Genomic DNA, 16,383 nt, shown 5'->3' on the forward strand with positions numbered 1-16,383 from the left:
AAAAAAAAAAAAAAAAAATTGTAACCTCCAGTGGGCCTCCTGAAGGGTCTCTAAGACTTCCAGAGGTATCTGTGGACCACCTTTAAAAGTCTTTCTCAGCTCTTTTTCAGGACTTGGAGACCTTAAACTTCCTCTTTTCCATATAATCGTTCGTTCCCTTTTCTAAGTCATGCCTTTCAGCCTACAAAGTAATAATTCTTTATCCAACTACCCTTCAAGCTATCATTCTTTTTGCCTTCCGCCAAACTTGGATATAGTTGTCTGTTGGTGTCTGAGGGGTAGTGGGTTCAAGGACCCCCCTGCAGATACCAAAATCCATGGACGCTCTGCAGTATTTGCATATAACCTACACACAACTTCCCCTATGCTTTAAATCATCTCTAGATTACTTACAATACCTAATACAATGTAAATGCTATGTAAATAGTTATTACATTGTATTGTTTAGGGAATGACATGAAAAAGTCTGTAAATGTTTAAGACAGACCCAACCATCCTTTTTTTTTTTATCACCGTCAAATATTTTCCATTTGTGTTTGGTTGAATTTGTGGTCACCAAACCTATGGATATGGACGGCCAACTGTAGTTTGCTTTTACTATTTCTCTTTCTAATCCGAATTACACTTCAACCTTTAAAATTTGGCTACTCTTCCCAGTGTTGTAAATTTATGTTTTCAGTATCCCAGTGACATGCTTAATCTAGTATTTTAATTTATATCTTTATTCAGCAGTGTTTGTCATAGTTGACTACTCTTTGCTTCTGATTTTTCCTTTCTAAGAGCTCAGTTAATGTGCTTCTCTCTTATCCTTCTAATTTTTGTCAGTCTTCTTTGCCGACTCAGCCTCTGCTCACTTTTTAATGTTCCCAGCTTCATTATTTTTGTTCTACAGGTTCTCATGCACTTTAACTGACATGTTTAAGATGATTGAAATTGCTGCCTCTAATCCTGAGTCCTGCCCTGAGCTACACACTTACATCTCCGATTTCTAAACGTTGCCAAATGGTTATCTCACATTTTTGAGACTGAACTTGTAGTTCCTAGAAACAAACACCGCCATTATCTTCCCTGCCAAAACATCAACAGGCATTAATTGAGCAATAGCTATACAACATACTGTGGGAAAACAGTGATCAGTAACACAGATACAACACCGGTCAGGCAAGGCAGATGATTAACAGGTAAACAAACAATAACTACAGATTATGATAAGTACTGGTTGTGCTGGGGGATGACGGGAGAGACTACTTAGATAGGTTTGTAAGGAAATACCCCTCTGAGGAATTAACACCTAAAGTGAGACCTGACAAATAAGGATTTATCTATATGGAGAGTAGAGGAAAGAGCATTTTCATGTAGAGAGAACAGTAAGCATCGAAGCTACAGGTAAAGTCTCTGGGATGTTCTGAGGACCTAAGGTCACAGCAGATAATGACTGTAAGTGTAAACAGAGTCAGCTGGATTGATAGATCATACAGTGTCTTCCAGACCACAAAAAGGAGTTTGGGTTTTATTTTAATTGCAATGAGAAGCCACTGAAATGTTTTAAGCAGGCTGTGTCAAAATCTGATTTCCATTTCTAAAATATTCTTCTGGCAACTATGGTGAATACTTGGGGACTGGACAGGAGGGAGGAAGGAATAGGGAGACGTGGTTGGAAACTCTTGACAGTATTTAAGGTCAAAGATTATAGTGCTTTGAACTATAAGGTGAACTGGAGATGGGATGGAAATGAACATGTTCAAGATATGTTTTGAAGCCTTGAAGCAGGAAGACCTTATCTTAGGATGAAACCTAAAGATAAGTTTGAGTTTTCCAGAGAAATGGTTAGCAGGTGTTTCAAGCAGAAGAAACATCATGTACAAAGGGTAAGAGACAGAGAGAAAATGAAATATCTCAGGACCTGAAAGAAACTCAATGTGCCCATAGTCTGAAAGGAAGAATGGCAAAGGGTGAAGAGGGAGATGCAGGCAGAAGCCAGATTATACAGGACCATGTTAAGGGACTTAGACTCTGTCTGTGTCTGGAGTTTCTAATCTGGGCTGTATTTGGGAATTACGTGGTTATAACCAGTAATGGAATTTCTGAGAGTAGGTGAGATTACTCAGGAAGAATGCATAGAATGAAATGAGCATAGATCCTAAAGCCAAGACCTGGGGAGCATTAGCACTTAAAAGCAGTGATCACGGAGACAGAAGAACTAGAAAAGCAAAACTTGGAGTGAAAAGCCAAGGGACAAAGGTTTCTCCGATTTGTGGTCAGCATTTCAGGTTGGTTCTTTGGGAGATTAAATAAGATAAGACTTGGGAAATAGCCTGTACTGGTCACTGATGAACTTGGGTGAGAATGAGTTTGGTTCACTCATGGGTTGAAAACCAGATTAGTGAGGGTTAAGTAAATAGGTAAGAAAATTGAGACAGGGTATATATAGATGACTAGCTGGGCTTTGGGAGGACAAGAATGATGGAGTGCTGGTTGGAGTTTTTGGTGGAATCTTAAGGTTTTGTTTTAATATGTCAGATAAATGTTTATATGCTTTCTGGAAGAGATTGAAGATAAAGAGAGGAGGTGGGATGAAATAGCACCCTCTCCTTTGCTCTCATCTGGTGTCTCAAGCTAGAAACTTCATAAACAGCTCTAATTTCTTTTGTACCAAGCCATTGCCCTACTTAAACATACTAAATAAATCTTATTTTTACCTCAGAAATATTACTTGAATATACTTTCTCTTCTCCACGCTAATGTTGCTTTCATTAGGTCAGCAGCATCTCTATAGGGATGTTGAAACAACTTCTTCCTGGTTCTGTTCCTTTAAAAAAGGAAAAAGAAAATAGCCCAGTAAGATGGTATTACTGTTTTACTGAAAGATCTCTGCTGGTTAAGTCCTGGCTCTTTGGCCCTTTGCAATATTAACCACTTGTCATCTTTCCTGCCGCCCATTTGCTGGCAACTCCATCCTACCCCCATGCTACCCTTTAGCTATGTTAAATTTTCTCTGATTTATAAACATTCTCTCCTCTTGGAAAACCTTTTTTCTTTAATTAAGGTATTTTCTGTAGCTGAATTTTATTCATTCACCTTTGCCTCTCTGGCGAATTGCTGTTCAAGATGAGCCTGGAAGTTACCTGTTATGATAGACTAGAGCATGCCTTTCTGTGTCCACAATACTCTGCATTCTTCTGTTACAACATTCGTTTATTCCTTTATTTTAGTAATTTTGTGTTCGTATGTCTCTCTTCACCTGGACTAGTGGCTCCTCCAGACCAGAGACTGTGTCATCCGGGCATATATCCTAGATGTTTGGCATAATATCAGATGTTCATTAACGTGAAGTGATTTGGCTGAATGACTGAATAGTAACAATTAATGGAATTTATAGATTCTTAGCATTTTGGAATTGAGATTGATTATTTTAATGAGAACACTGAGGCCTAAGCAGGTGAAATGATCTTCAAAAGGTTATCCAGATGGTCACTGGGTTCTCCCAACTTCTCACCTAGGGCCCTCTGAAGAACTTCCACTAGTTGCTATCAGTCAATGCTGGTTAGGTAATATTTAAATTAAGGTGGAGCCAATATAAACACATGTATTGTCTATGATGCCATTGTGTTGCTCTGTCGCCCAGGCTGGAGTGCAGTGGTGCGATCTCGGTTCACTGCAAGCTCTGCCTCCTGGGTTCACGTCATTCTCCTGCCTCAGCCTACCAAGTAGCTGGGACTACAGGTGTCCACCACCACGCCCAGCTAATTTTTTGTATTTTTAGTAGAGATGAGGTTTCATCGTGTTAGCCAGGATGGTCTCAATCTCCTGACCTCGTGATCCACCTGCCTTGGCCTCCCAAAGTGCTGGGATTACAGACATGAGCCATCGTGCTTGGCCGATGCCATTTAATTTTTAGCTTATAGAATGTGAGTGAAAGATTGAAATGATACAATAATATGGTATTTAAAGAGTTCTAAAAATTGTTTGAATTAGTAGATTAACTAGTCCTCCTCAGATGAAAAGTCAGATTTAGTGTCATTTTACTAAAGTCCATACTTTATCCTCCTAGAGGAGTTCCTGGGTGCAAAATTGTGTGGGTATATGTACTCTTATGTACATTTTGGGGTGGGGGAGCATAGGTTCTATTGATTTTTTTTCAAATGGTTCCTTTATCTGCATCTCATGACTTGAAGGTATTTTGCTGTTGTGATAAGTGATGGTTCTCAAAGCAAAGTACATGAAAGATTCTTTTAGCTGCTACTTGAATTATATTTTTAATCTTTGCTACTTGCTTTCATTTTTAGGGTTTGTGTTTAGTGAATCAGAGGGATCTGCATTAGAACAGTTTGAAGGTGGCCCCTGTGCTGTTATTGCACCTGTTCAGGTAACATAGACTCCTTTACCGACTCCTTAGAGGGACATGTTGAAATCTTTCATACTTGTTGTTTTTTAATGTCTGTACTCCATATAGTAATTATGAGACATGATCAGTTAACTCTTCACTTTTGCTCTTGTAAATTACAATAAATATCCAAAACAAAAATGAATTCAGAATATTGATGAGTTGCACAACACTAGCCTTTTGACAATATTTTCAAGGAAAGATAATAGGTGTTTTGTGACTTTGAGAAAATTAGGAAGTTTCTTGACATCTTTAATATGGAGATCCTATTAAGTAATAACATGTTATACTTTAGATTGGTACAGTCGCTGTAATTGTACTATTTTCATTTGTTCAGTCTATAAAAGTTATTTTCTTAAAGTTGAAGATGATTTCATATTTTTATAGCCTATAACTTTTTCAAATTTGAAATAAGTTGGCAGCTTATACTATTTTATGCTATAACTTTGACTTTTCTGATTAAAATTTATAACAACTGACTTCAAACAATTTCAAAAACCAAAAGTTTTTCTTTGCACAAAACATAGAATTTATCAAAATGTCTTTATTTGATTTGGAATCTTGATGTGTTACATTGTTTGAATTTCAAAGGCTGATTCGCTATAAACTGTTAAATTGTTAAAACTAAGAATTGAATTCTCAGTTTACCGCAATACTGATGTCTGTGAATGACAGTGTAACTTTAGAACTGTTATAAAAGAACTGTTATGAAAATTACAGCTAATTTATTGTTTTAACCATCATGTTTTGAAAATATATATTTAATGTGCCATTTATTATTCTTTGGGTATAAAGAATGCATTCTGGCCGGGTGCAGTGGTTCACGCCTGTCATCCCAGCACTTTGGGAGGCTGAGGTGGGTGGATCACAAGGTCAGGAGATCCAGACCATCCTAGCTGACATGGTGAAACCCCGTCTCTACTAAAAATACAAAAAATTAGCCGGACGTGGTGGCAGGCATACATAGTCCCAGCTACTTGGGAGGCTGAGGCAGGAGAATGGCGTGAACCCGGGAGGCGGAGCTTGCAGTGAGCCGAGATTGCGCCACTGCCCTCCCCTGGGTGAAAAAGCACACTCTGTCTCAAAAAAAAAAAAAAAAAAAAAATGCATTGCTAAACTGTTGGCTACAAAGTAAATTGTTTCTCAGAAGTTATACTCTGTATATTTACATTGCTAAAAATATATTTTTGTAAAGAAAAAAATTATGGTTGACTCAAATATATCTTTTATAGCTCATTTTTTAAGTTTTTTTTTTTTTTTTGCATTAGGAGAATTTTTTAAAAATGAAGAAAAATTTGAATGTCCGAATCTTGCCTTGGAATTATGGAAAGTGAAGAATGAAATTTAACTATAAATTAGCAATTATAGCTGTTGTACTGAGTAACTGAAACAAATTTTGGTTATTAGTAGGAATGTTATCTGAATTTGAAGATTCCTTTGTTATGTCCATATGTAAATTAGATTATATAAATACTGCCCCTCTTAATCCGTAATAGCAAGGTTTTTATTGCAAGTAGTGCATGAATATAGTTAAATGGAGGGTATACCACAGGAGTTTCCTGTTTTGTAAAATACAGTATATTTCAGTAGTGGTAGTTATTTTTGCAAGTGGGGTGCTATGCAGTGATGGTTATATTCAAAGTCCTGAACCTACTTTTCTGTATCTTTGAGGTAGTAAGTAAGTTTAAGAATCACGGCCGGGCCACCACGGCTTACGTCTGTAATCCCAGCACTTTGGGAGGCCGAGGCAGGTGGATCACCTGAGGTCAGGAGTTCAAGACCAGCCTGGCCAACATGGTAAAACTCCATCTCCACTAAAAATACAGAAATTAGCCGGGTGTGGTGGCAGGCGCCTGTAATCCCAGCTACTCGGGAGGCTGATGCAGGAGAATCACTTGAAACCAGAAGCTGGAGGTTGCAGTGAGCTGAGATCATGCCATTGCACTCCAGCCTGGGCGAAAGAGTGAAATTCCATCTCAGAAAAAAAAAAAAAAAAGAATCACATAGGCCCAGGCACAGTGGCTCACACCTGTAATCCTAGCACTTTGAGGGGCTGAGGCAGGAGCATTGCTTAAGGCCAGGAGTTCAAAACCAGGCTGGGCAACATAGTGAGAGCCCTGTTCTAAAAAAAAAAAAAAAAAAGAAAAGAAAAGAAAAAATTAGCTGGGCATGGTGGTGCAGACTTGTAGTCCTAGCTACTCAAGAGGCTCGAAGGAAAGGGTCTAAGCTCAGGAGTTCAGGGCTGCGGTGAACTATGATCATGCCACTGCCCTCCAGCTTGAGCAATAGAGCGAGACCCCATTTCTAAAAAGGAAAAAAAAAGAGTCACGTAAAGTTTTATTTATTTACTTATTTTATTTTATTATTATTTTGTTTTTTTGAGATGCAGTTTTACTCTTGTTGCCCAGGGTGGAGTGCAATGATGCAATCTCGGCTCACCGCAGCCTCCGCCTCCCAGGTTCAAGTGATTCTCCTGCCTCAGCCTTCCGAGTGCTGGGATTACAGGCACGCACCACCACACTAGGCTAATTTTTTTTTTTTTTTTTTGAGGTGGAGTCTCGCTTTTTCTCCCGGGCTGGAGTGCAGTGGCGCGATCTCAGCTCACTGCAAGCTCTTCCTCCCGGGTTCACGCCATTCTCCTGCCTCAGCCTACCTAGTAGCTGGGACTACAGGTGCCTGCCACCACGCCTGGCTAATTTTTGTATTTTGTAGAGACAGGGTGTCACCGTGTTAGCCAGGATGGTCTGGATCTCCTGACCTCGTGATCCACCCGCCTTGGCCTCCCGAAGTGCTGGGATTACAGGTGTGAGCCACCACGCCCGGCCACACCCAGCTAATTTTTGTATTTTTAGTAGAGATGGGGTTTTTCCATGTTGGCCAGGCTGGTCTCGAGCTCCTGATCTCAGGTGATCCACCCGCCTTGGCCTCCCAAAGTGCTGGGATTACAGGCATAAGTGACCGCGCCTGGCCGAGTCACGTACGCTTTGTAAAGACTTGTGTGTGTATCAATATTTCAGTTTAAAAGTCAAAACTAAGTTATTAAAGATGACTAGAAGTGAGCAAGTACATATATTAAAACTTTTTTAGAGTGTAAAAATTAGAGCATAATACCTTTTAAAAAGAATAGGCAAAATAATGGAACCAAATAGCTAATATAATCATAGACCTCATTACCTGTAACAGTTTACCCAGAATTTATCACACCAGGAATAAAGAAGGAATTTATCACACCAGGAATAAAGATCAGTGGTGAAATAAAATAAAGTTTGATAAATCCCATCCAGATGACTTGCTAGCACTTTGAGGGGAAGATAAGTTTAGATCATTTTGTACCATATATCAAATATATTTTTGGAATAATATTTAACCATAAGAAAACTTAATGTATCATCAACACTCTAAGAGAAACAGTGACTTCCAAACTAATAAATATTTTCATTAAATATTAGCAATAAAGGGATATTGTCTTTCTTATATAAATAACTTGTAGAAGCTAATTAGAAAAACACTAAGATTCAGGGGTGAAATGGGCATAGATGTGCAGTTGTAACAGGTGGAATGATGCTTTATGGCCAAAGAATCAGGATGCTCACCCTCACTAGGAAGCCAGAAAAGTAAAAATAAAACTGTAACTAGATTCTATTTCTTACTTTTTCTCATCTTTAAAAATAAAATTACAAATGCCAGTGCATGTAAGGGTGGGATGATGCTGGCACACTCATATACTGCCATATAGTACTTGGATTTTGGGAAGGAATTTTAAGCTATAATTGGAACCATGACAATGCAGATTCTGATGCAATAGTTGTGTTTCTGTGAATCTTTTCTAAAGAAATATTTAATATGGAAAAAGTATTTAAGAAGGAGCTTATAGATTAAAGTAGCAAAAAAATTGCAAGCAATCTAATGCACAGTAGTGTCATTTAATAAGTAAATTTTGATAAATAGCTTGATAGACAAGTAGTGATTAAGAATTATACTTATGAATTCTGTAGAAAAACAGAAAATACATTCATATGCCCATTATGATTCACTTGTAATAAAATTAAAACTAGGTATTAAAAAACATGGGAAGGAAGTATGTCAGAATGCTAACAATAGTTATATTGGCAGTGAAATAATGAATCTCCCCATTTCACTTCTAAAATGTTGTGATGTAGTTATACTGTTCCACTTGATGGTTGTTGCCATTTTGGGGAAAAATCAGAAGCACTTGATTACAGTATATGTAGACTTTATGCCTATGTAAATGGAATATTACTTAGTTTTTTGTTGTAATACCTTGAATTGTTTATTGGTGCCAGGTACTGTGCTAAGTGCATTACATAGATTTTCTCATATAACCTCACTGTAACCTTTTAAAGTTTGTACAGTTATTTTTAGTTAGTAATAGTGGAGCCAGGATTCAAACCTAAGTTTGCCTGATTAAAAAGCAGTCTTCCTAATCTGTACACTAATACTTTCAAACACAGGTGAGGAAGAGTCATCATTGTAACCTGTTTTTCTTGGACCTGCCCTCTAGAGATTCAGATAGAGTAGGTGGAGCCCAAGAATCTGCAGTTTAAACAAGTCAGGTGACTGGGATGTAGCTACTGTTGAACTGCAGTTTGAGAAGGAGACACTTCCCTATGCAGCTTTTTATCAAATAGCCAATGTAACATCATTGACTCGCTTAAGGGGAAGTTTAGAAATCCATTTGTCTTTTCTTTGAATCTTGTAGCTTTTTTAGTTAATCTTGAGCTCCCGATAATAAAGTGGTGACTGTAATAGTGTTACTTTTGTGTCATAGATGAAGGCTAAGGGAACAGAACCACTTTTATATTTAGATTTCTTTTACCTGGAGGAATCTAAATGAAATGTAGACTTGTTCCTGTTCTACAGGGCTTTCACTTTGTGAATAGAGGAGTAAGTTTCTGTGCTTTTCAGTTATTCTGTTATGTGAGTTAGTTCTTCTACTTGTCAGAAAATATGTACTGTGGAAGAAGAATTTTATGAATCTAGAATCAAGTTTATAGTAGTATACTCTGAATAAATAACTCTGCACAGTTTCTGTCAAATGTGAGGGGAACCCATTTGATATCTTTACAGAACTAGTCAAAAGATTAGAAAGGGGGTACAAATGATTTTTTTCCATTTTAAAATTGAAGAATGATATGATGTATGGTTATAATGCATTTCACTAATTATTGCTTCAATTGTGTGAAGGCATTTCTTTTGAAGAAGCTCCTGTTTTCTTCTGAGAAGTCTTCTTGGCGGGATTGTTCAGGTATGATAGCTGTCTTTTAAAAACTTTTGCTTCATCCTCTGCTTTAATAGAGATGATCTATGCAGGATTCATTGGCAGTAGTTTAATTACAATTATCTGAGAAAATTAAGTATCAATGGGATTTTTTTTTTCCTGAGGTTTCCTTTTAAAATGTTTTAGAAAGTGTTGTGAACAATGACTTCATATTTCCAAATTTGGTTTTCTAACTGGGTGTTATAAGACATGATGGTATAACTAAGGGAAAAACCTTTGGCTTCTTGCTAAAACATGGTGCCTTTCCTAGAACTGTTAGGTGGCAGCATACAGTATAGTCATTTTTCTTTTTTGGTCTTATTTAGCTGTGGGCAAGACCTCAGAATTATCATTATATTCCTGCATGTTTTAGTATAATGCCTTACACAATGCAAATACTGCAAACAATTTTGGATGAAGTTGCAAATGAAGCTGTCATAGCTTCTGTAACATGAGCTTCTGTACCCAGAGAGATGTGATGCCACCTTATAATAAGAATTTGCATTCTACGTGACAGTTTACAAAGATCTTTCCTTCACGTACACAATTTCCTGTGAACCTCACAATACCTCTGGAAGAAAGTAGGACGTACTACAATCCCAGTTTTGTATCTAAGAATGTAACAGCTTACATTCCAAACCATGACTATAGAATCTACTAATGATTTTGAATTTAAGAGGTAAGGTATCACTTCCATAAGTTTTAAATTAATAGGTGAAATAGAAAAAAAATTTTAGTAGAGAAGAAACTAAGATACTATTGTTGAACTTTTAATAAAATTTATACTGTTTCTTACACAGAACTATATTCACTTTGATAAAATATTTGTAAAGCGTTGTCATAAGTGTCATAAATGCTGTGGTGATTATAAGGTGAACAACATCGTTCCTGCCTTTAAAGAACTGTTAATCCATTAGGAGAGATAGAAACCTCCTTACATCATACAATTTTTGAAAGCTTCAGAAAGTGATACTACTTCTTGAGAGTTAATACTGCTTGAAAAGAGAGTGCGGCTAAGGTTCAGAAAGAGATGGTCTGAGCATTTGCGCTATTTTCTGTCAAATCCGTATTCTAACCGCTGGCGTCTGCCGATGTAATGCATTGTGGTAACATAGGTGCTGACAGTATCTCATCTCACTATTATCCCTTTGGGACAGGGTGATCCAGGACTTGAGACTAATTCAGAAGTGAGGGGAGAAAATAGAGGTCTCAACAGGCCTTTCCATTGTGCTCAGTTCTGCAGTAAAGGAAACCTCATGGCTTAAATGCTGCAGTTGCTAAAGGTTTAAGAAAGTGATGATCAGTGTCAGATTGTGATTTTCGTAATGTTTAATTCTGCTTTTTTCAGGATTCTTTTTCTACTTGATGGTTTTATTTGGATGGCTTTATTTAAAGTGATATTTCAATCCACAAACACATTGTTTTTCTAAAACATAATTTAACATCTATTTAGAGATTTTTTTCCCTGTTTTTAAAATGCTTGATTTTCATCAACACATTCTTACTATTGTTATTCATGGCAGAATTTTTCTTTTTTTCAGAGGAAACCGTTTTAACTTATGCTTTGGTTATTTTTAGAGGAAGAACAGAAGGAACTCCTTTGTCATACCTTGTGTGATATTTTAGAAAGTGCTTGTTGTGACCACTCTGGATCATACTGCTTGGTTTCATGGTTAAGAGGAAAGACAACTGAGGAAACTGCTAGTATTTCTGGGAGTCCTGCAGAGTCTAGTTGCCAAGTGGAACATTCTTGTAAGATACATTTTTATTTCCTGAAGTTTTTTTCTTATTCCTTTGTTTTAATGAATCTATTGAATATTTTGAATAAAACATTACATTTTCATAACATGTATTCTTTTGTAGCATAAGCTTAATTACTGAGCCTTAATATTTTTTATTTCCATTTCATTTATTTTAATTACCAGAAGATATTACTTTTTTGCAAAAAAATGCATCTCTTAAAACAAACTTTTTAAAGTGTTCTGGTTAACTTCTGCTTGATAATAATCTCTTTTGAGCTTTAGAACTCTTTTTTTAGAAATAATGATATACTTCAGTTTCAGATGCCTTAATGTTTGCTTTGGTATTGCAAAAAAAAGTTTTTTTTGACATCAGAAAATTTCATAAATTTATCTTTACTTGCTTCCCAGAGCAAAGATGGGGACATTTCTCTTCGTTGCAAGCTGTTGCTTTTCCTTCTGAATTATTTGGATTATTTTTATACACATAGATTATTTTAAGGCAATTTTAGTTAGCCTTAAGTTTTTCATACCTTGATTGAAGTTAAATAATAGCTATTCTAATTATTCATAAAAATTATATATTCCGTGGTTTTTAACTTTTGAAAATTCTTATGTAATTGACCCAAAAGCTGCCAATGTGAAATGGAGACAGCTAGTGGTACGGAAGCTAGTTAAGAGTTGCTTTTCTGATTTACTTTTCAGGAGTAATCTTGCTACTTGATGGTTTTTGATAATTGGTAGTCCCAAGTGCTGATGTTAAATAAGTGACTTATTCTACCCACAGAGCATCACATTAACTATCATCTCTGTGGAAATTTTTTGTAGAGAGATTACCTACCTGAAAGTACATTTCAATTGTATGTGATACACATTCTTCTTTCCATATAGTATTATCTGTAAGATGCTGTTGCCTCCCTGGACTACAATGTCTCTGTGTTGTCAGTGTCTTTTTTCTCCTACCTTTGCAGTTAAAATGCCTTAAGCCTGGCAAATTCTAATAGTAGTACATTTGCAAGGAATAATTTTGAACATTTAAACAGTTGAATGATGCTTTCTTTTGAAGCCTTTGAAACATGGCCTTTCAAAAATAACTTAACATATTTTAGAGTTTATAATGACATTTGAAAACAACAAGTGGAAAACAGTCACAAGGATGGTAGTCCAAAGTGTCATTAAGATTGGTTTTAACATATTCTCCAGGTTTTACTGTGTGAATATAAACACACTTAATAGTTTCATTTAGGATATTAAAATTTTGAAAGAGGAATTGTTGATCTTTTGAAAAATTATTTTTGAAGATTATGTGCTTAAAGCCAGTCTATATACTGATGTGTGAGAAAATAGCAAGATTTTTTTATATAACATTTTCCATTAGTATCTTAGTAGTATACTGAGTGCACACTGTGGAATGTGCTATGCATTTCTGTAGTGATAGGTTACATTGCTGTAGGTTGAAGGGCCTTATAATGCATTCACTTTGGTACTTCAGTAACTAATTTAGATGGGCATATTATATTGAATTACGCTCCAAAAAACATTTTAGTAATTTTCCAGTTTACTTTGTATCTCTTTTAAAAGTTGCCATGAAGTAAACCATATTTTAAATTTTTTAAATATTGTATACATTTGAAATACTTTGTTAACTGAAAATTTGAGAATTTACCTTAGTGACAAATGAACTGTATTTATATTACAATTTTTATTCCATGTAACAATCTATTTTACCTGTTCTTTCCTTTATTCCCAGCTATGTTCTTTTTCTTGTGTTTTATATTTTTCCACCATCCCTGCCTGCTAAGCTTTTTATTTTGCTTGCCTCTTTTCTCTAAATTATTATCTTTATGTCTACTTTTGTAGTATACCCAGTAAAACTATTTAGATCATCTAACATTGCAGAACAAATAATATAATTTGGAAAAGATTAGGTAGAATTTTCATTTTCTGAAAGTTTTAATGTAAAGTGTTTTCCCCTCTTGTTAATATTACTTTCTCTACAAACATTAATTTCATTGGCTTATGTGGTGTGTATAGTTTTGGCTTGTTGGTAATGCACAGTTGTTCGCAGTAGTGAATACTCAGGTTCAATTTCAGTTTGTTTCCCACATAAACCAAGAGATAACTTAATCCATTTGTACTGCTAAAGATTTTAAAACGAAATATGAAACACTTACAACTAGGCTTTGGAAAGCTAGCATAATGCGACATTTTAAATTGTAAATAAAAATTTAAAATTTTGACTTCATATTGAATCAATTTTCTTAACTCACCAGTGAGAATTTATATTTGATAGTAGTAAGTTTTGCTTTACAAAATATATGTGAAGTTATTCATTGTGATAAATAACTCCCCAGAGCCAAGACTATCTGGGCTCCAATCTCATCACTGCTGTTTAGTCCTGTGTACTCTTGAGAGGATTTTTCTGTGTACCTCAGGTTCCTCTTCTGTAAAATGGAGCTTAGAGGGTTTATTAAATGAGGTAAGACATGTAGGGCATTTAAAAAAGGGCCTGGCACTTAGTAAACTGCTCAATAAACATTACCTCTGATTAAAATGCTTTGATTTCCTTTGATTAATAAACATAATCTAAATAAGTTACTGAAAACTTTTTAACAGTTATACAAATAAATGAGGAAACAAACTTAAAGCTGTCATTGAACCTGTGTAGTTTGAGAGTGTTTTGCCTTTTTATACACGTTTGTTTAATAATTAAGCATTAAACCTTAAAATTTTATATTATGAAAAGAAAGGTTAGCTCTGATGATATTACTTGAATTTATATAATCTGAAAGATTATTTAAAAGTGCAGGACACATTATGATGTGTGAAGCACTGATTATCAGTAATTTTTCATACTTTATAAACTACCATAGCATAGCTGAACTGAAATGTCTATTTAATCACCCTTCTACATTCTCAGTATTATATCCATTTTAGTTATATTCATGATGACAAAGATGTTGAAATATAAATTAATGTTATAATAAAGTTGAAAATAAACTGAGAATTTTAAGGGAGTAAGGAAATAGGGAAAGTTTTGATTGCTTGAAAGTATTTACAGCCTGCTGTGTGTATCTTGTGTCATTTATTTGCCATGTGTAGTGCTGAAAAGTGTCTTTTATGTATAGCTGCCTTGGCTGTCGAAGAGCTTGGCTTTGAGCGATTTCATGCATTAATTCAGTAAGTAACATTGGAACATTTAAAATACTTACTCTGTGGACACATTGCCACTTTAAGTCTGTTCATACTGTGCAAAGGTTCTTAGTTTTACATAGAAATGCGCTACTTAAACATAAATTTTAAATCCATTGCTTCAGGATTAATTTGCCTTTAAATTAAAATAGTTTGTAAATGTTTAAATTATGCTGAGTCCTTAATTAACTATCCAAATACCCTTTTTAAAAACATTAAAAAGCTTTTTCACCATTACAATGAAAAAAATCATTTTAGCTTAATGTTTTTGTGTCCTTAACAAATATAAACATTTTTAGTAGGATAAATATTAGAATTATTTCTTATTTGCCAGTATCTGTTTTCTATACCTTTTATTAAGAATGCCCATATTTTTGTTAGAGCATTTAAACTTTTTATTACAAAGTTAAAGGTAAAGATGGATGTTGATAGAATTATGGGTGGCATTTGGTTTAAAATGTAACATTAATTTCTTTTAAAAGAAACCGCAAATGTAAGTTATCTTTGGCATTCAGATATTTGTTAGGTAATTTCTAGGATTTAAAAAGTGAAGTGTTCTTTGTGTTTACCCCCTCTTACAAGAAGGCCACTCTATTGTTTAAATAACTGTATATTATTGAAGAATTTACTGATGCCAGACAGTTCACCTAAGAGATGAAGAGGTTCCCTGCCAAGTAGGTGTTCTTTCTTAATGATACATATTGTATATTGTGATAGTTGTCAGAAATAGCTTTTGGTTTTAGTGGCTAAATTTGTATTTGAAAAATTTAGAAACGTCCCAAAAGTTTCCTGTTTGTGTATGTTTTAATGTATAAGAAAATTTAAAAATTTTCCCTTTTACGAATGTAGTTAACCTCATCATGATACCAATACTTAATTCTTTTTTTCCCCCAGAAAAAGATCATTCAGAAGTTTACCAGAATTAAAAGATGCTGTCTTGGACCAATATTCAATGTGGGGAAATAAATTTGGAGTATTGCTTTTTCTGTATTCTGTATTACTGACAAAGGTGTGTTCAAGAAAATGCTTTTTCTGCCTTTGATTAATGTTATTTAGTGCTGTTTTTCCTGCCGTGATGAGTAATCTTATTCCTGATGCTGTTTTTAAATTCTTAGAATAAAAATCTTTTACGCTGAAAATTAGTTAATTTCTGTTTCCTCAGCACTCACTCGTTACTTAAGCAGTTTCATGCTTACTTTCACCTCTGCTCTTTTGGACTACAGAGATGATCAATAATGTTCTAATTGTGAAATGCTGTCAGTTCTTCCAAATTGTGTTTCCTTTGATCCTTCCGTGTAGCACTTGACCCCTTAACCCCTTCTGAAAGCTGTTTTTGACCTTCATTCCCTTTCTTGATTTCTTTTCTTTTTTTTTTTTTTTGATAAATCACTGTTTGAGTTTTCTTTCTGTAACGTCTCACGATTCTTACTTTGTTTTGTTTTGTTTGATAGCTTCCTTTCCTTCTTTACCTGTTACCTCCTGCTCTTTTCTCTCCTCCTCTAAATTTTTATATTCCAGAAATTTTCTTCCCTGGATCCAGTATACCTTTTATGGATATATCATTTACTCAGGTTACCTTTATAAATAGCTATTTAATAGTTCCAGTATGTCCCTTTCTAGTCCTTACTCTTTTTCCCCAAATACCAGTCTCATAGCTCTAGTAACGTGTTAGTCTCAGTTGACTATCCTATTATATCTATCATGTCTGAAATCAGACTTCTTTTATTTGACAAATGTTTTTTGAGCATTGACTCTATGCTAAGGACTATGTTTATATTAATAATATGGGA

The 16,383-nt window shown here is 35.1% G+C and overlaps 1 protein-coding gene across 1 annotated transcript in view; it reads left to right on the forward strand.

The window, feature by feature from the left end:
* The window catches only part of FAM188A (family with sequence similarity 188, member A), an 87,985-nt gene that overhangs the window by 13,930 nt on the left and 57,672 nt on the right, over positions 1 to 16,383 (forward strand). The window contains exons 3-6 of the mRNA XM_011968108.1: positions 9,590 to 9,650; positions 11,241 to 11,414; positions 14,530 to 14,581; positions 15,488 to 15,602. Of these exons, the coding sequence (XP_011823498.1) occupies positions 9,590 to 9,650; positions 11,241 to 11,414; positions 14,530 to 14,581; positions 15,488 to 15,602 (402 nt within the window). The remainder of the gene's footprint in view (positions 1 to 9,589; positions 9,651 to 11,240; positions 11,415 to 14,529; positions 14,582 to 15,487; positions 15,603 to 16,383) is intronic.

This window comes from Mandrillus leucophaeus, unplaced genomic scaffold (assembly GCF_000951045.1).
Source record: "Mandrillus leucophaeus isolate KB7577 unplaced genomic scaffold, Mleu.le_1.0 Scaffold83, whole genome shotgun sequence".
Classification (NCBI taxonomy): domain Eukaryota; kingdom Metazoa; phylum Chordata; class Mammalia; order Primates; family Cercopithecidae; genus Mandrillus; species Mandrillus leucophaeus.